The 20,554-nt window shown below is 46.1% G+C and overlaps 1 protein-coding gene across 2 annotated transcripts in view; it reads left to right on the top strand.

Annotated features, from left to right (window-relative positions):
* Positions 1 to 10,610, top strand: part of st3gal1 (ST3 beta-galactoside alpha-2,3-sialyltransferase 1) — a 128,562-nt gene extending 117,952 nt beyond the window's left edge. For both annotated transcript variants that reach the window (XM_034093898.2, XM_034093899.2), the window contains 2 exons: positions 6 to 125; positions 8,403 to 10,610. In XM_034093898.2, coding sequence (XP_033949789.1) covers positions 6 to 125; positions 8,403 to 8,576 — 294 coding nt within the window. In that variant the 3' untranslated portion in view covers positions 8,577 to 10,610. The remainder of the gene's footprint in view (positions 1 to 5; positions 126 to 8,402) is intronic.
* Positions 10,611 to 20,554: the final 9,944 nt, after the last annotated feature.

Raw genomic sequence — 20,554 nt, 5'->3', positions numbered from 1 at the left:
TGCAGGTGTTGATTTACAGTCCAACATTTCTCAAATACGTCTACGAGTCTTGGCTCGAAGGTCACGGACGATATCCTTCTACAGGTTTCCTCAGTTTACTACTCGCTCTGCACATCTGTGACGAGGTGAGTCTTCATAAACACTTCCTGCTGAAATTCCTGTCAGAATACTGTGTGTGTGTGTGTGTGTGTGTGTATGTGTGTGTGTGTGTGTGTGTGTGTGTGTGTGTGTGTGTGTGTGTGTGTGTGTACGTGCGTGCGTGCGTGCATGTGCGTGCGTGCGTGCGTGTGCGTGTGTATTATTTGGTCAATTATTTTTGACAGTAAATTGCCTGAACAGAATAGTTATATTGGATTTTTGATTGTGTTTTTATTTCTGGAAAGTCCACTGGAGTTTATTGTTTAATAAATATATTAAAGTTAAACTAGGCAAGGCAAGTTTATTTATATAGCACCTTTCAACACAAGGCAATTCAAAAAATGAAAGACATTAAGAAAATGGCATTTTAAAAAGCTAAGATAATAAAATAAACATTAAAAGACAAAATACATGAATAAAAGTTACAGTGCAGTGTGAGATATGAGTAGTTCGGTTGAAACTAAACAACCTCTCTTGTTTGCTTTTTGGGGAAGTGTCTCTCCAGCACCCTTATCTAAAGACCAGTATTAGCCACTCTTAAAAGAATTTGACATAATGTGAAAGCTGGAAAAAATCCATTAATGATGAATAGTGCTGCGTACCTGGACTCACATTCAGGTTCAGGTCCGGACTCAAGTCCAGAGATTCAGGTTCAGGTCCGGACTTATAAGTCCGGACCTGAACCCATGGCTTGTGTCAAGTTGTGTGACTAAAGTGAACTTATTGTGATCTAATTATCAATTGAAAATAAACTCATAATCAACTCAAATTCAAACTCGTCAGGTTTATTGCGCTCCCTTCCAACTTGTGTCTAAATTTCTCTACAAAGTACAAATGTAAAAAAAACACTTTTTGCCACTTAGTCTACAAATGACTTATGACAGCAACTACAGTGAACTACTACAACGTTCAAACATTTATTTCACCAAACAAAGGAGCTACACTACCAAATATCCAATATGGCGACCACTATGTCTAAGCCAGGGATGGGCAAATGGCCGCCCGCGGGCCGGATGCGGCCCCCACCTCCTCTTTTTGCGGCCCTCAGATTAATTTATAAACAATGTAATTAATAAAAAAAAAAATTAAAAAAATGTTTTTTACTTGTAGTACTGATACCGTCCACTAGACTCCTAGTTACGTCGCGAGCTGCGTAAATGATTTTAAATACCGCGAAATAATCTGTGACGCATTTGTGTGTATTGTGTTTGTTTCCCGGGGAAACCCTCACAAGAAATACCGGCTGTTGTTATGCCTGCTGTGACGTTAAGTTGCCTCTTGTAATTATGCCTTTACAAGCTTAAAAGTTGTATTTATCATCTGAATTTGGCGAAACAAGTTTAATATTCTTAAAACCAAGACTTTGTTTATTTGAAATCAGATGAAAATAAACTGTCACGGACCCTGCCGTGTTATCTATTATTACTACGCTTTTCATTCATAATTTCAGCGGGAGGGAGGGGGAGTGGTGCTGAGGAACGATAGTTACGGCTGTAACTACGGTTCTATGAGTCCCGGATGACCGCCAGAGGCGGTGCTTTAGCACTGGATATGTCCATCGCGCGCATGCGCAGCTCGAGTACCAATAACAACAAAGTCACCTGTGACCCACGTGACACCGGCTATATCCGCCGGTATTGTCAGAGGATCTGTTCCCCGAATCTTCTCGCGAGCACACAATAATTCTGAGTGACAGGGAACTCTGGCGGTCATCCGGGACTCATAGAACCGTAGTTACAGCCGTAACTATCGTTCTATTTCGTCCCTACTGACCGCCAGAAGCGGTGCTTTAGCACTGGATGACCTATACCAACAATGTCATGAAGAACCCAAGCCCTTGCTCACCACTGGAAGCAGCGGAGCTCGGCAAAAGGACCACGCCCAAAGAATGGGGAGTGGCGACATTGACCTGATGACAACTGGAGAATGTGCCAGAATGTGCCAGAAGACGCCCACGACGCCGCGGCGCAGATGGTCTCCAGGGGCACCCCTCTCAGGGCAGCCCAATATGTTGAGATGCTCCTTGTAGAGTGGCATCTCAGCCTGGTGGCAGGGGGCGGCCACTGGCCCCGTAAGCCTGTGAGATGGTATCGACAACCCAGTGGGGAAGCCACTGGTTAGAGGGCCTAACCTCCTTTAGTGCCGCCAGAGCAAACTCAAGAGTTGCTCCTCCTGCCGTATACAGGCAGTAGCCTTGATATACGCCCTTTGGGCACCCCCCGGGCACAGCAACTTCGATGTGCCGTACTCCTGAATGTCAAAGCGTGCCAGCTGGGCAGGCTGATTGAAGTGAGTTTGTGGAAGGACCCCGGGCGGGAATGCCACATTTGCCCAAAGGGCAACGCCTGAGAGTCTCACCTCGGGCATGTATTGTTTATGGAGAGGACATGCAACTCCCCGACTCACTTCCCTGAGGCTATGGCAAGCAGAAATGCTGCCTTTGTGGGCAGCCACCTAAGCCCCACCTGGGCCAGAGGCTCGAAGGGAGGAGGTGATAGGGCATCCGGCAGCAAGGGCAGGTCCCAAGCCGGAGCCCTCGGGGTGCAAGGGGGACGCTGCCGTAAAGCCCCTCTCATAAAGAGGGACACCGACCTGTGGCACCCCGCCGTGGCGCCGTCGACCCGAACATGTCGGGCAGAATCGCAGCCACATAAATTCAGAGTGGAGTGAGAACGTCCACTATCTAGAAGGGACTGTTGTCTAAGCAACAATGTACATGCTGTCCCCAAGGAACACGCACATTCTTGCCCCCCAGTTGGGGTAGAAAGTGCGTGAGTGCAAGCTGCACGGCCCGAAGCTCTAGCACGTTGACCCGGCGCGCACTCTGCTGGACAGACCGCTGACCCTGAACGGTCCTGCCCTGCCGCACTGCACCCCACCCTGAGAGACATGCACCTATGGTGATGGTCTCCTGGCGGGATGGGATGGCGCCCATGGGCACGCCTACCAGAGATAGGCCCTGCCCCTCCAGCGTGATGGAGAGTGGAGCAATGCTGCGACACCCTGACTTCACTGTGCCTGTGCCACTTGGCGTCCAAGTGAAGGCTGTTCAGCCACATCTGCATGGGGCACAACGACAGCGGGCCTAAGGGCCCAGCGGCCGAGGCAGCTGCCAGTCTGCCCAAGGGCCGGAGGAACTGAATATAAGGCACCCTCTTGCCCGGCCCACGTGGAAGTAGGCATCCCTCGGTTGGGAACCACTCCACCTGTGCGTATGCAGTAGTCAGCATATAGAATGGCAGCACCTTCCTCTGAGGTCCAAGATCGGGCGAAATCCGCCGACTTTCTTGCTCACGAGAAAGTATGCCGAGTAGAACCCCCTGGCTAAGCAGAGGGTCTTACTGGGTTGATTGCGTCCTTGGTCAAAAGGACGGACAACTCTTGGCCCAGAGGTAGGGCCCCTGCCGGATCGCTGACGACTGTCAATTAGACCCAGCCGAAGGCTAGGGGCCGGAGCTGCGGTCCGTACCCCTGGGTTAAGGTGAAAACCACCCAAGGGACGGAAGTACAGACTGCCCAGAAACTGAGCTGCTGCTGGGAAAGCAGCCGCCGACCACCCCCGGGATTTCAGAGCCCAGCCCCCCGGACCCTGGAGCCTCTTGGGGGGTTCCGGTCGGGTTCCGGTCAGGCTCTGGGGCACGAGGCCGCCTGGAAGGCGGGCGACATGGGGCACGAAAGTCATTGGGAGGCGGTTGAGTGGGCCGCTAAGACCTCTGCAGACCACCCCTGTAATCCAGCGGCTGAGTGCGGCTGCTAGAGCGGCCCCTGGGCCTGCTGGGAGCGGGCACAGGTCTGCGAGGACCCGAGTGCTGCTGCCTGGTCTGCCTAGCTTGGGCGGCACACTCCAGTGCCTCCGAGGGCAGCTGATCTAAACAGCTCCCCTGGCTCGACTGGTACGCGACGGAGGACTCTCCGTCAACCGGAAGGGGTGCGTCAGCCGAAGGAGGGGCGCCAACTGAAGGAGGGGCGCCCACCGAAGGAGAGGGGGGGGGGGTTAGCAGCCCCTACACCGGGCCCAGGATGAAGGGCCAAGAGGCGACTTCATCATGCCCCTATCGGCAGCTAGCCGATCCACTTTAGAGGACAGCCTATTTCTAGTCCTTCTATTGGGGGGAGCACACATAGCCATCGCTCCCTCAAGTCGCCGGGAACGGCCGAATTGATCTGGAGGAGTACGTGACGAGGAGAGGTGACTGTTGGCTGCGGCCAGACGTTCCACCTCAGTGATTCGAGCCACTCTGAGCACCCGAGGCATGCAGCTACAGCTCATGCAGGCGTTTACCGTGAGAACCTCCCTCAGATGCTCGAATTTCGTCCCCACTGACCGCCAGAAGCGGCCGAGGCAGGAGGGGCAGCGGTCGTGGCCGTCCTCGGGCTCAAGAGAAACCCTACAGGCGCTACATGAATGAACCATTCTGTAGGTAGCCAGATGCAGTGTAGCCGGGAGCGCGTGCGGGAACACGCCTTCACCAGCTACCTGCTTAATGGAAAGAGTAGAGCGTTGCTGCTACTCGCCGAACAGAAAGAGGGATGTAATTACACCCACGTTACGGCAGAGGGAGCGGGAGCGGGATCACTGCCTTCACCTAGCTGGATTAGTAAATAAGGCAGTTTACCAAGAGCGGGGGCGAAAACACTGCCTTCACTGGCTGAGCTAGAGGCGAGTGCCAGATGCAGCGTAACCGGGAGCGGGTGCGGGAACACAGCCTTCACCAGCTACCTGCTTAACGGAACCAGGCAGTTTAGCGTCTACCAGGAGCGGGGGCGAGAACACTGCCTTCACTGGTTAAATTAAGATGAATGCCAGATGCAGCGTAACCGGGAGCGGGTGCGGGAACACAGCCTTCACCAGCTACCTGCTTAACAGAATAAACAAGGCAGTTTAGCGTCTACCAGGAGCGGGGGCGAGAACACTGCCTTCACTGGTTGAGTTAGAGACGAATGCCAGATGCAGCATAACCGGGAGCGGGTGCGGGAACACAGCCTTCACCAGCTACCTGCTTAACAGAAAAACAAGGCAGTTTGGCGTCTACCAGGAGCGGGGGCAAGAACTGCCTTCACTGGTTGAGTTAGAGACGAATGCCAGATGCAGTGTAACCGGGAGCGGGTGCGGGAACTCAGCCTTCACCAGCTACCTGCTTAACAGAAAAACAAGGCAGTTTGGCGTCTACCAGGAGCGGAGGCGAGAACTGCCTTCACTGGTTGAGTTAGAGACGAATGCCAGATGCAGTGTAACCGGGAGCGGGTGCGGGAACACAGCCTTCACCGGCTACCTGCTTAACGGAGAAACAAGGCAGTTCCGCGTCTACCAGGAGCGGGGGCGAGAACACTGCCTTCACTGGTCGAGTTAGAGACGAATGCCAGATGCAGCGTAACCGGGAGCGGGTGCGGGAACACAGCCTTCACCAGCTACCTGCTTAACAGAAAAAACAAGGCGGTTTGGCGTCTACCAGGAGCGGGGGCGAGAACTGCCTTCACTGGTTGAGTTAGAGACGAATGCCAGATGCAGTGTAACCGGGAGCGGGTGCGGGAACACAGCCTTCACCGGCTACCTGCTTAACGGAAAAACGAGGCCGTTTGGCGTCTACCAGGAGCGGGGGCGAGAACTGCCTTCACTGGTTAAGTTAGAGTCGAACGCCAGACGCAGTGTAACCGGGAGCGGGAACACAGCCTTCACCGGCTACCTGCTGAACGGGAAGAGTAGAGCGGTGCTACTACTCGCCGAACAGAAAAAGGGATGTAGCTACATCCGCATTACCGGTAGAGGGAGCGGGAGCGAGAGCACTGCCTTCACCTAGCTGGGTAAAATAAAGAAGCTAACAGTATACGCAAGACGTTAGCCGAGCGGCTGCTGCTAACGATCAAGCGAGATCAAGTCAAATAACACACATGTTTAAGACCAGATAACTAGCTTCTAAAGAATAGAATAGCACAGAGCCGTAGTTACAGCAGTAACCATGGCCAGGGCTCACACGGCATCTAACCGTAGTTACAGTAGTAACTATGGCCAGTACTTACACGGCTTAGCACCGTCGTTACAGTCGTAACTCTGGCCAGTACTTGCACGGCTTGGATACTTACACAGCATAGAGCCGTAGTTACAGTAGTAACTCTGGCCAGTACTTGCACGGCTTGGAACCGTAGTTACAGTAGTAACTATGGCCAGTACTTACATGGTTTAGAACCGTAGTTACAGTAGTAACTATGGCCATTACACGGCATAGAGCCGTAGTTACGGTATTGCCTATGGCCAGTACGTGCACGGTTTAGAACCGTAGTTACAGTAGTAACTATGGCCAGTACTTACACGGCATAGAGCCGTAGTTACGGTATTGCCTATGGCCAGTACGTGCACGGCTTGGAACCGTAGTTACAGTAGTAACTATGGCCAGTACTTACGGCTTAACCCCGTAGTTACAGTATTAACTATGGCCAGTACTTACACAGCTTGGAACCGTAGTTACAGTAATAATTATGGCCAGTACTTACGGCTTAGAACCTTAGTTACAATAGTAACTGTGGCCGGTGCCTAAAAGTATCAGCCAACGGCTGCCCACTAGACAATATAATATTGGGAGGATGAAATCCTCCTTAATGGCCATACATGCAGAGCACACGGCACACACAGTGAAGATTGTTCTCTGCATATCGTCCTAGTGCTAGGAGTCTAGTACTAGGAGCAGTAAATACCACGATATAGCGCTACTGCAACCATACCATGCGTTTACCGGGAGCAGCAGCGAGAGCACTGCCCTCACCGGCTGAGTTAAATAATGAAGCTTAACCGTACATGCAAGGTGTTAGCCAAGCGGCTGCTGCTAACAATCAAGCAACCAAGTCAGAACACAATGTTAAGACCAGATAATTAGCTTCTAAGAAAGAGAACAGCCCGCATAGAACCGTGTCTGGTTACAGTAGTAACCGCACATGCCGAGCACACAGCACCCGCCGTGAAGATGTTCTCTGCATATCATCCTAGTGCTAGGAGTCTAGTACTAGGAGCAGTAACACAACGAACTAGCGCTACTCATCTAATGGTTAATCTCAATACACACACATTTTCCGTGCTTTCCAATAGTTTAAAATAGTTTTATTCCACTGTTTAATAACCTGTTCAATACAAACATGCCACTTTTAAAAATGAAATAAAATGTCTGTGAACTGATATTTGTTTAGTGAGCTTATTATAGGATGTTCCCATTTTTTGGGGATGTTCCCTTTGATTGTAAAATGTCAATGAAGATGTCAGACTTAGTATATTTGTTAATAATTACATACAACACATGGAATTTGTGTGTGTGTTCCAAGTGAATCTGCGGCCCCCTGGTGGTCAGTACATCAATGATGTGGCCCCCACCACCATCAAAGTTGCCCATCTCTGGTCTAAGCCAATCACATCGCTAGCTTCCCTTGACGTCACACAGATCTCGCGAGCAGTTGCGATATTTTGCGAGACTTCGTGAGTTCAGTAATGGCCGCCATATCAGAAGCCGACACGATGTTTTTCGTCTTTTCTCAGCGCACATTTCTCGATATATGGAAGGTTTTAGATGGTTTAGAACAAAAAGGAGAATATATGTAGTGCTAGTTTTTTTGCGAGTCCAAGTACCGGTTCCCGACGTTCCGGTTTTAACCGGACTTGAACCGAAACTTTTTACAAGTCCAGTACCGGTTCGGCGTACCGGTACGCAGCACTAATGATGAAGTGTTTAGTGCAGGAGTGTCCAAACTACGGACCATTTTGAATTGGCCCTCAGCAAATTCCAAAAGTATAATATTAAATAAAATATGGCCCACAAATTAAACAGCTGCTATTGTACTTCTTAAATACATATGTTCAATTATATAACAGTATTCATGTGTTAATAAGCCCAATTTTCAAATAAATTCAGTCAATTAAAGTTGAAAACATGTTCTAACAAATCTTAGTTGATAAGAAAAAAGCCTAATAACTTATTTCCATAACAACCTTGAAATCTACCCTTCCTATTTCCTCTTATTATAATCAATCTGAGGCTTCTGTTTTAAGGAATGAGCTGCCAACACAATAAATGAAATCCTACAGAGAGCTTTTTTCATCAATATCAACCATAATTTACCTACATTTGATTGATGTTTCTAACTTATGAAGCAATATACCTCTCGTGAGCGGCCCAGTCGATATGTTTCTGTATGTGGCCCTCAGTGAAGAAAGTGTGGACACCCCTGTGTATCCATGATGTTCTACTGTGTTTGTGACACATTGCGTTTTGTTCCTTATCCAGGTCAATGTGTTTGGGTTTGGCGCAGACCAGTATGGAAACTGGCACCACTACTGGGAGGAAAACCATTTGGCCGGAGCTTTCCGACACACGGGAGTCCACGACGGAGATTACGAATATAATGTCACCATGCTGCTGGCAGACAAGCACAAAATCCAAATGTTTCACGGCAGATGATACAAAGCCAACACGTGCAGCAACCACGAAACTGGTCAACAGCCGTTCAATGTTTGACTTTTCATCGCCTCACTCACGCTGCAAGAATGTCATTTTCGTGTTTCAAAAGTCACCCTCCGATGAACTTTTCTGGTCCGACCGGTTTCCCTTTCTTTACCCAAGACAATGATTGAGTAATGCTACCTATTGAGATAGAACAGAACTTCACTCTCTGTGTTTCCAGACAACGACAGACCGCCAACAATTCAGAAGTCACACTGCCATTGGTTTGTGTAATTCCTCCGGACAACACAATGGTGGAAATCAACAAGCATGCAAACAAGGACTGCTTTTGTACTATTGTATAGTATAAGTCCTCCAACACAGATTTTTACTATAATACCTCACCTGGGCTGGCTAAAAATAACATTTATTGCATATGAGGGTACAATTACACTGATATATTGGGACATCATTCTCATAAATGACTTGCAGATTAGATTGAAAATGTAGTTTAACACATTACATTATCCAAAGCGACTTACATACTCAATACTGTGGGCAATCCCCACAGGAGCAATTTGGGACACGACATGCTGACTGCAGTGGGCTTTGAACCTGTGACCTCCTGGTCAGAACACCAACACACTAACCCACTGTGTCACATGCCTGTCCATGGGACACTCTGACATTAAGTCCAAAATCAGCCCCTAAGATCGCACTTTTGAGCATATTAAGATATTTACAAATTGTAGCCAGGGTTTTAGAAGTGCTCACGCCTGAGTCCATCGACACCGAGAAAAGTAAGGTTTAAAGTTATTCGAGTCAGTCCAATTTGATTTAGTCATTCATTTGTTTAATATTATTCCCTGTACATATCTCAACATAGAGAAATTGATGTTTCAAAGCCACTTGAAATGTCATTCTGTTAGGGTTAGGGAATACTCTCCTTACCTTTCAGTTGTTCTACACCAGACCATGCAAACTGTAAATGGAAAACTAGAATAACAATTGATTAACTATTTAAATGTGAGCAGGCAATGATTAAAACACATCTTCAGGGGATGATTGTTGGAGTTCTTTGGCCTGCAGTAAATGTCAGAGAAAGAGTTTCTAAAGTGAAGCCATCGATGAGGTTTTTAATCACTCAGTGCTATGAAGAAAAATGATTGAGGTGTCGAGGTGTTGATCTTGGAAATGTGACATATAGCCTATACAGGGGTGCCTTACTATGAAAAATCAATTGTACATTTTTGATATCAATGTGATTCATAAAAAAGTAGGTGTTAAGTGCCTTCTAATGGGAGAATTTAAAGACTTAATGTTCTCCATCAAATTGTACTTTATTGTAATATTAATCAGCAGTTTAACTACATTTGTTTAGTTTATACTATTGTATTTGTCAAGTATCATAGCCTGATACAAACATTAACCATATTGTCAGTAAGTTTGTCTTAAAGTCTTGCACTTTCACAGCTATGTTTTGACGTTGTTAGCTGCAGTCGCTGAACTTGATGTAACTGTGAGAAAGCTTTGTGACGATGTGTTATCAATTTCACCAAAAAATAATCTGTGATCTGAAATGTTTTGTTATTTCAGATGAGTCAGGAATTGAGCTTGCTGGTGCTTATATGGTATGATTTGCTCCATGTGCCTTAAAACATAATGGGACGTTTTCCTGATCAATGTCTTCATTATCTTTCTTTTGCTCTCTCCGGGTATAACAGACTGATAAACACATCGTTTGTTTAAATTCAAATATGTCAGCCACCATGCAGACAACAGTACATATTTTTCTAAGAAGGGATACTGCCCCCTAGTGGACAACAACATGTGTTTGCATAAACATCCCTTTATTGGTGCAATTTTACACTGATGTAGTATTGACTCTTTTAAATCTGAATTTAAACACATCTATATCCGTCACACTTCTTATTTTCATCCAGTTGAGGTCTTAATTGTTATATAAAACCCATTAAAGTGGCACTTTGTTGATTTGTTTCCATTTTCAAGTCATTGGTACTAACTTGTGTGGGAGGGATGGATGATAAAACAAATTCAGATATTCAGTTTTCTTTACACGAAAACTCAAATGGAGCCTGCTATGCTGAAAAGGGCAAGGAGGTTAATTAAATATAAATAATACAATGTGCAGCTTTAGACATGTTTTTTTAAGGGAAGCAGTACAATACAGAGAAACAGGTCGCATTTCACAAATTTCCCCTCCTCGACTCCTCAAATCCTCGGTCCTCCGGTAGTGACCCGGAAAGGGATTTCAGCGCGTCATGTTGAAGGACATTTAGGCCCAATCCCAAACCACTCCCTCGACCCTACCCCTCCGTGATGGAGTGAACTCCGTCTGTAGCCACACTCGCAGCTCAACGAGGCTCCTCCTGTCAGATGGAGGGAGCAGCAGCAAGCTTTGGGACGGCTTCCCCTCTCTCCGGCAGAAACAGGAAGTGCCGTAACTGTATGTAACAACGGTTTCAAATCAGCATCTCTTTGACAAAAAGTTTAAATGAATAACTCAAATAAAACTCCAAACATCTTTCATTGTGTTTCAAAGCTCTTTTAGTTTTAAACCTGATGTTTATAAGCTTCTTAGTTTTTGCAACGGTCTGTAAATATACACAACTTTATAATAAAATGCACACATTTACCTTTTTCTAGACTAAACACAGGTTTGATCCTAAGTTAAAAACTATGAGGTCATCATGAGGTCGTTAACATCGCAGTTTATCAGTGGATGTTTGCTGGAACTGTTTGTAAACAGCTTGTTTCCTTACGGACACACACAGCGTGACTCCGGTCAGGTAGAGACCGGTCTCAAGTCAGCATCGATGCAGACTCGCTGTTTGAGGGCTTGATAGCCCACTCCCCCTCCACACCGCTCCACACTCGTTGGTTTGGAACAGCCCTCAATATGGTGGACCCTCCGCGTGAACGCGCAAACGGAGGGGTAGGGTGTAGGGGGCGGTTTGGGAATGGGCCCTAATTTCTCTAACCGCCTGCTGCTTCCCCTCCTCTCTCCTCGGTTCCCCTCCTAGGGTGCGTCTCACTTCTCTTATTTTTCATTTCCTCGCTCCTCTGGCTCTGTATCACCGGAAGTTGATTTGTCTGCGCCATCTTGAGTAGCGTCCCAGTGGCCTTATTTTTGCCGGAGGATCGAGGAGCGATAACAGAGGAGCGATAATCGAGGAACTACCAGACCATCCTCCGGTGAAATCCTCAGACTCTCGCCCCGCCCCCTTCCTGTGTATCGCTCACTGATTGGACGATGTAACGCATGCACTATTCTGGCTGCTGTCAGGCATCAGCTGTGCGGACGTTGCTTCACGTGACGCTCCGGAATAAACAACGTCCCATTGCTCTTAAAACTAATTTCCCTGCTTCTCGTGGTTTCCTTGCATCTCTCCTTCCCTGGTGGGAGGGACTAGACGCAGGGAAACGACGCAAGTGAGGGACGCAATCCATTTAACCGAAGTGAGATGCAGCTCTGGGTTGCGGTCGGATAACCCAAAAATCAGCTCCTAACGTCTAACCCTATCGTCTATTCCTTGACCTCTGAGTGAAAGGTCACGGGGTTAAGGGATAGTGGATAGGAGAACTCAAAAGGACTTAGGAGAAGAGACTGCGGTACTTTAGAGAATCTGAATGCACTTTCACTATCCGATGTGTTTATGATGCGCCAGCGGACGTCATTGTGTGCGTCTGCTGCTGTGGGGAAACCATGGAAACCACAGTTTTCTATACAGCGGACTACAACATGGATGTTCAATAAGAACGAGGGACTACTGTGAACTCATCTAGAGACTCTGCACCGTGCTCCGATGCTGCTGCTTTGCTTTATGAACGTGGACAACAGAGAAACATATTCTTCATGACCAAAGCTGGAATTTAAATAAAAAAGGAAAGTGAAACTTATGCTCGTCTCCCTCTCCCTCCGGTCCACATTAATACCAATGATCCCAATACGTATGATTGTATGAAAATATCTTAAAATCAATACAGATGTATTTATTATAAACGTTAGTCCTTAACATCTATCACTGTGTATATCACCATTCAAACATCCTTTAAAAGTTGAACAAACCCCACACAGCTCAGTAAAGACAGTGAGATGTTGACTTTATTTGATAATTTCAGTAAAAACTAACGTTCATATTTCTCTTTTTGATTATAATACTGATGAACGTTCAGAACAAAGCACTTTGGTAACTTACCACCTATGTTTTGAAAAGCTTAATAAGCACTGTAACTTTCATGATATAATTTCTCCGTCATAATCGGTTGTTTCCGTGAACGGCCGACTGTTGTGTGACGGCAAATGCTGCAGCTGCAAGGCATTGTGGGGCAGAATTTTCTCCTCTCCTTTCGGCAAGGGAGGTCCAGTGGTTCCTAAGCTAAAGGAGGTTATAAAGGAAGTTTGAAACCTCCTTTCCTATCATCTAGAGCAGGGGTTCCCAAACGTTGCCATGCCAAGGACCCCCATATAGCATTATCGTCTGGCGGGGACCCCCCTGTTGCAATTTTTTTTTTTTAATGATGTGTACATTATGATGGAAAATATGACATCATACAGCTAAATACATTTTCTTATTATTTATTTGTATTAACTTCTTAAGGCCTGAGCCTGTTTTTCAGGTTTCAGGCTCGAAAATGCCACTAACACAACAAAGACTATATCTTCACTTCTAAAAAGGGGTAAATTAATAATCCTTTATCTCAAAGCAAGGTTACATCTGTGAGTTGGATGTAGAAGTGTCAGAATCAATATAGATGTTTTTATTTTAAAGTAGATTCAGATGGAACATAGTAAAAACATGTAAATTCTAATGTCCGCCTAAAAAAAACCCATTACTTATAGTGAAAACCACCCTTGAATGATGGGTTAGTAGACAAAAAGCTTTAGGAATCCAAACTATAACATATAATAAGTACCCTGTATCAAGATTGATGCAAAACAAGTGAAATTTGACCTTTTTAGAAAGGTTTAGAAAAATAAAGTCCAGGCGGACTCACCTCTGGGTAATTTCGGAACCATCAGTTCCATTTGAACATTTTCACTGTAAAAATCATTTTATTACTTTGAATTATCACTATAGGTATTCATTCCATCCAAATACAACTGTACATACTCTGTTATCCTCTTAGGCCCCACGGACCCGAAATCGCGTCATTTGCAGGAAACAACGTCTAAGGAACCTTCATATTTAATAAACTATGAATATTTTATATCCATATAACGGAAACAAACTAATTTAACTGATCTTTTTCATTTATTTTTCAAAAAAAACACACAATGCTAACAGTGAGCCTCTGAATTAGCCCTGAGCGAAAAATGCTAACCTATTACTGCACCGAAAATCACTCCTAGCTCCCTTATTACCTATCCTAGCTCCACATCCAACACATTGTTTATGATCGTAAAGACACAGAATCTAACGGTGCCACAACACTGAAAGATACAAACTCGTGAGGTTATCAACAAAAACGTACATCAAAACAAGTGGCGCTAATGCGCTAGGCTAACATGGCTCACCTTCCTCTTTGTCTGGTCTAAACTGGTCTTCAATGGCATTAAAACGATAAAAACGATGATGTAGTTAATCCATAGGTTAATATCCAATGTGGCTGTGTCCCCTTTGAAATGTTCTGATAATCTATAAACCTGCAATTCCGTTATCTGCTCGTCGTTTGAACTAGTTCAAAATCGTTTTTTTATATCAGGAATTCAATTGTAACTAGTTATAAATACAAATTGTATTATAACTAGTAACAATTGAATTCCTGATATCAAAAAAGGATTTTGAACTAGTTCAAATTCCGACTCCCATTGAAATGAATGAGAAAAACGAAGCAAATCTCACTAGTTAAAATCGCATTTCTGATATCAAGAATACACATCACAACTAGTTACAATTTAATTTCTGATATCAAGAATACACATCACAACTAGTTACAATTTAATTTCTGATATCAAGAATACACATCACAACTAGTTACAATTTAATTTCTGATATCAAGAATTCACTTTCTAACTAGTTAAAATGTATACATTTTTTATATCAGAAATAAACATTCTTTCTAGTAAGAGTTAATTTGTTGATATCCTTCAGAAATGAATATAGCTAAATCGGCTTAACATACAGTGGCCACCGAAAAAGGGGACGTTTTGGTCACCCATCCGGCTGTGTGTACAGCTAGCACACATGATAACATTAAGACTACAAGCTCACTTGGGGTTGAGGCTTTTTTACACGTTGCTTGACTGCCTGCCCAAATATCTGATCTAGACATAGTAACGTGTGTTGGGGAAAATAATTATTTAAAGTTATTTAATAATTGTGACATTTATTTTACTTTTCGATGGATGAATGATGCTCAAAGTGAGGGGCCAAATAAGACAACTGAGGGGGCAATGCCCCCTTGTGGCGCCGGGCCCATCAGCAGAGGTAAATGTTTTCCCTTCTCGTCACAGTTAGACGCTCAAAGCATGACTTTAATTCATATATTTGACAAAGGTGTTATTTACTTTATTGTTTTTACAGTTTTAGCAGTTGAACATAACAATGAGAAAGGGAGAGGCGCCATGAGTTGCTCTGAACGAACACTTTTACAGTGTATTGTATTTCAACCCTGTGTTGCAAAAACAAATTCCCCTCAGATGAATATCTGTTACACAATGACTTTGTTAGTCAGATTCCTTTGGACCACTAAGACGAAGACAACCCTGTTTAACGACGAGAAAGAGGAAATACCTCCTGGGAAAATACCTTTCCCATGATGAATGATAATGAGATCATCCCTGTACACAAAAGACTGCACTGTAAATCGTGATAAGTTCACTTTACTTAGAAAAGTTCAGGAAACCGATTGCCTCAACATTTCCATGTAAAGTTAATCATTAATTTTATGTTGTTTCATGTTAAAAGTACTGAGTTCAGGCAACTTATATCATTACAGTAAACTTGGAGTAGACCCAACTCAAGATCATTCATTAGGATGACTATAAAAAGTTGGTTTAGAAAACTTAAATATCTGAGTTATGTTAAATTAGCACAACTCATAATAAAAAGTTAACCTTACTTGTCAAAGCAGAGGCCTGTACGACGAAGCTGGTTCAACCTAACCTGGATATGTTTGAGTTAGCCGGTTGGCCTAATCCAAAACATACGCGCTCTCGCTAAGCGGTCCTACGACGCGGGTTATCAAGTGGATCGCACAAGCCAGCCGTGTCCTATCTAGTTAGGTGCGCGTTCACATGAAAGAGGTGGTATCTGGAGCATTCGACCAATCACAAACATGGACAAGCGTACTGACAGCGCAGCGTCATACTTCCTGAATGAAAAGTCAACTATAATATTAGACATATGAAGACGTTAAACTTTAAACATCCATGACTTAAACACTTGATCAGGATCAAAGCCACAGAGCTGCACCTGCAAGGTGAATACAGCTGGTAACAGAACACGTGTTTGAATGCGTACATTAACAGGTTTATGATATCACTGCCCCGTCTAAGACACGATCTGACTTTAATTACATTTAACTCTAGTGTTTCGTCAACTTAATGTGTTGCTTAAAATAATACTTCTGCATACAGTCTGTGACGCTGTGAGTGTTGCACGGCCAGATACGGCTCAGCTGACTCAGATAAGGAGATATATGATACATTATGAAGTGATATGCCGCGGACTGTACTTAATGTACTCTGATCCGGTTACTGATGTTGTGGCAGATATTTAAGTAAGCTTTCTTAACGCTAATGTTATTATAGTCAGATTGCTCTGAAGATGGAGGTGATATTCTATTAATGTTCACGTTCACACAGTCGCTGATTTTTGCCGGCCGTCTTTCCTGCAACGGCAGCTTTTCTGTATTTCCTTTCTCCTGTGATATGACTTGATCGCTTTAAACTCCGCACACTGAGCTCTGATTGGTCAGCAGGCGGTGCTTTCACTGAGTTGAGCTCTTAGCCTGCAACCTAACCTGGTCCGGAGCAGGTTAGGCGCACAGCATAAGTTACCATGGAGATCTAACCTACTAAAAAGAGAACCAGCTTCGTAGGACTGGAAACCTCGAGTTTTACCTGAAGTTAGCCGGCTAAGCGAAAATCCTGCTTCGTAGTATTCCCCCCAGGTCACTTTACTAGGGTGATATCAGGAAACCGATTGCCTCAACATTTTCAAGTAAGCTGAACATAAAATGTTAAGCTGTTGTAACAAACAAGACATTTCAATGGACTTCTGTGCTTTCATCAGAAAAATGTACACATTGTACACAAAAACAATCTGAGTCCCTCTGTGTAACGCGGCCTTTGAAAAATAATAACAAAGAAAAATCACTTTTCCAAAAGAGAAAAGGTCCCAGTGGTATGGCAAGCCGATTTAGCTTTTATTCATTTCTGAAGGATATCAACAAATCAATTCTTACTAGTTAGAAAGTGAATTCTTGATATCAGAAATAAACATTCTTTCTAGTAAGAGTTAATTTGTTGATATCCTTCAGAAATGAATATAGCTAAATCGGCTTAACATACAGTGGCCACCGAAAAAGGGGACGTTTTGGTCACCCATCCGGCTGTGTGTACAGCTAGCACACATGATAACATTAAGACTACAAGCTCACTTGGGGTTGAGGCTTTTTTACACGTTGCTTGACTGCCTGACCAAATATCTGAACTAGACATAGTAACGTGTGTTGGGGAAAATAATTATTTAAAGTTATTTAATAATTGTGACATTTATTTTACTTTTCGATGGATGAATGATGCTCAAAGTGAGGGGCCAAATAAGACAACTGAGGGGGCAACGCCCCCTTTTGCCCCCTTGTGGCGCCGGGCCCATCAGCAGAGGTAAATGTTTTCCCTTCTCGTCACAGTTAGACGCTCAAAGCATAACTTTAATTCATATATTTGACAACGGTGTTATTTACTTTATTGTTTTTACAGTTTTAGCAGTTGAACATAACAGTGAGAAAGGGAGAGGCGCCATGAGTTGCTCTGAACGAACACTGTTACGGTGTATTGTATTTCAACCCTGTGTTGTAAAAACAAATTCCCCTCAGATGAATATCTGTTACACAATGACTTTGTTAGTCAGATTCCTTTGGACCACTAAGACGAAGACAAACCTGTTTAACGACGAGAAAGAGGTGCAAAGCTCCTGGGTGTCCTGGGTGTGGACAGATGTAAAAAAAACAAGTATTATACTATGTTATAATGTTCTGTTCAGACTCAGGGTCAGATTTATCCCACAGGCAGCTTTTTTTGAGTTTTTTCGATAATAAAACCTCGGAAACCTACTACATTGACATTGAGACGAATATTGAATAGGGTTTAAATTAATGTCCCTTATAGGGATGAATGTTTGTCCCACTTTAATTTGTCGACAGAATATTATCTGATTTTCCAGCTCTGAAATTAAATTGGATTATGGATTTTTTGTTTGGATGCGTTAAAAAAACCACTTGGGGTGTTTTACCTTCATTGGTTTTATATTAATCTGAACGTAAAAGCTTTCTGGGCTCAACCTCGAGATGAATACGTTATTTATTGACGCCCACATCAACAAATAAATTGAAACCCAATCACAGTTCAGCATGTGACTTGCAAGTGACATGATGACTTGAAACACTCATGGGCTTTGATATAAATGAAGCTCAGCGCAAGTCCTTTCAGGAAGACTGCACTGTAAATCGTGCAGCCTGTCCTCCTACAAAAAACGACCATATAGGTCGATTGTTCAGCAGCTAAATACGACCCAGAGTCACGTTTTAAAGTGTAGCACCTCTAGTGGTCGTGTAAGAAACAACATGCTCCTGTCGATTGCAAACGCTCCGGAGGGTCGTTTATTCACAAATAACCTGTTACGGTGTATGTTGGAAGCAGGACCCAAATGCAGATATAAACTGAAAAACTCCTTTATTTCAAGGCTAGCGCTAGGGATATAAACAAAGACAAAACAGAACACTCACCGACGAACTAGTCATGACACAAGACGAACCGACATTGAACACTGGGAGACAGGGGAATTTAAACACAGGGTAACTAGACACAGGTGGGAACAATCAGGGGCGGGGCCAACACTGATGAGCACAGGAGACACACAAGGAGTGACAGGTGAAAACAATCAGCCAACTAGACACACCAGGGAAACTAACGACGGGAGGAAAAACACAGGGAAAAGGACCAGACAATATACAAGGAGGAAAATACCCATAACCAGACATACAAAACTACAAACGTGACAAAACAAGAGAATCCTGACAGAACCCCCCCCCTCAAGGGACGGATTCCAGACGTCCCTAAAAAAAAAACACAAAAGTCCAAAACCTCAAGCAGGGTGGGTGGAGGGGGTCCGGAGGAGGGATGCAAAACTAGGGCCACCAGGGTGGGTGGAGGGGGTCTGGAGGACGGACGGCCCGGGGGTAAGGTAGAAGCCGAGAAGGGGGACTCGGGCGGACGGCCCGGGGGCAAGACAGAGTCCAAGGTGGGGGTTATGGAGGGGCGAAGGCCACCGCGGCCGGGAAAGTCAGGGGGCCGGGCTCGAGGGCGAAGGCCGTGACTCTCAGGGGCCAGGGATCGAGGGTGAAGGCCGTGGCTCTCAGGGGACCGGGATCGAGGGTGAAGGCCGTGGCTCTCAGGGGACCGGGATTGAGGGTGAAGACTCCGGCTCTCAGAGGGCCGGGCTCTCAGAGGGCCGGGCTCGAGGGCGAAGACCGGACAGCTCCGGAGGCCGGGCAGGAACCGGTGTCGACCGGACCGGATCCGGAGGCCGGGCAGGAAAGCGCTGATGGGACAGCTCCGGAGACCGGGCAGGACCCGGTGTCGGCCGGACAGAAACCGGAGCCGGTCGGACAGGCTTCGGCAGGATCCCCCACGGAAGTGGACCAGGAGTTGGCAGGAACCCCGGCGAGACAGGTGATGGACATGGGGCTGGCAGGGCCCCCGGTAGAACCTCCAACGGCACGGGATATAGGGTTGGCAGGACCCCCGGCAGGGGAGTAGACGGCGGGACCTCCAACGGGACAGGACATAGGGTTGGCAGGACCCCCGGCAGGGGAGTAGACGGCGGGACCTCCAACGACACAGGACACAGGGTTGGCAGGACCCCCGGCAGAAGAGTAGTCTGCGGGACCTCCAACGGGACAGGACATAGGGTTGGCAGGACCCCCGGCAGGGGAGTAGACGGCGGGACCTCCAACGAGACCGGACCTAGGGTTGGTAGGACCCCCGGCAGGGGAGTGGACGGCGGGACCTCCAACGAGAAAGGAGAAGGAGCTGGCAGGCCCCCCGGCAGGAGAGTAGACGGCGGGACCTCCAACAGGACAGGACATGGAGCTGGCAGGACCCCCGGCAGGAGAGTAGACGGCGGGACCTCCAACGGGACGGGACAAAGGGTTGGCAGGACCCCCGGCAGGAGAGTAGTCGACGGGGCCTCCAACGGGACAGACATACGATTGGCAGGACCTCCGGCAGAGGAGTAGTCGACGGAGTCCCCAACGGGACAGGACCCGGAGTAGGGACCCGAGAGGAGACTCGAGAGGAGACTTGAGAGGGGAACCAAGGGGGAACTCGAGAGGGGACTCGAGAGGGGACTCGATAGGAGACTCGAGAGGCTCTTAGCAGCCGCCTGTGGCATCAAAAAAGCTGAATCCGCTGGGTCCATCTTTGGTCGGTTCGTAATGTTACGGTGTATGTTGGAAGCAGGACCCAAATGCAGATATAAACTGAAAAAACTCCTTTATTTCAAGGCTAGGGATATAAACAAAGACAAAACAGAACACTCACCGACGAACTAGTCATGACACAAGACGAACCGACATTGAACGTGGTGTGGGAACATTCAGGAAGGTTAAAGACCAGGCGAGCCGCTGCATTCTGGATGAGCTGCATAGGTCGGATGGCACATGCAGGTAGACCAGCCAGGAGGGAGCTGCAGTAGTCTAGGTGTGAGATGACGAGAGCCTGGACCAGAACCTGCGTGGCTTTCTGG

Source organism: Pseudochaenichthys georgianus, chromosome 11 (assembly GCF_902827115.2).
Source record: "Pseudochaenichthys georgianus chromosome 11, fPseGeo1.2, whole genome shotgun sequence".
Lineage (NCBI taxonomy): Eukaryota > Metazoa > Chordata > Actinopteri > Perciformes > Channichthyidae > Pseudochaenichthys > Pseudochaenichthys georgianus.
The sequence above is the reverse complement of the archived record's forward strand: the minus strand, read 5'-3'. Positions and strand labels throughout refer to the sequence as shown.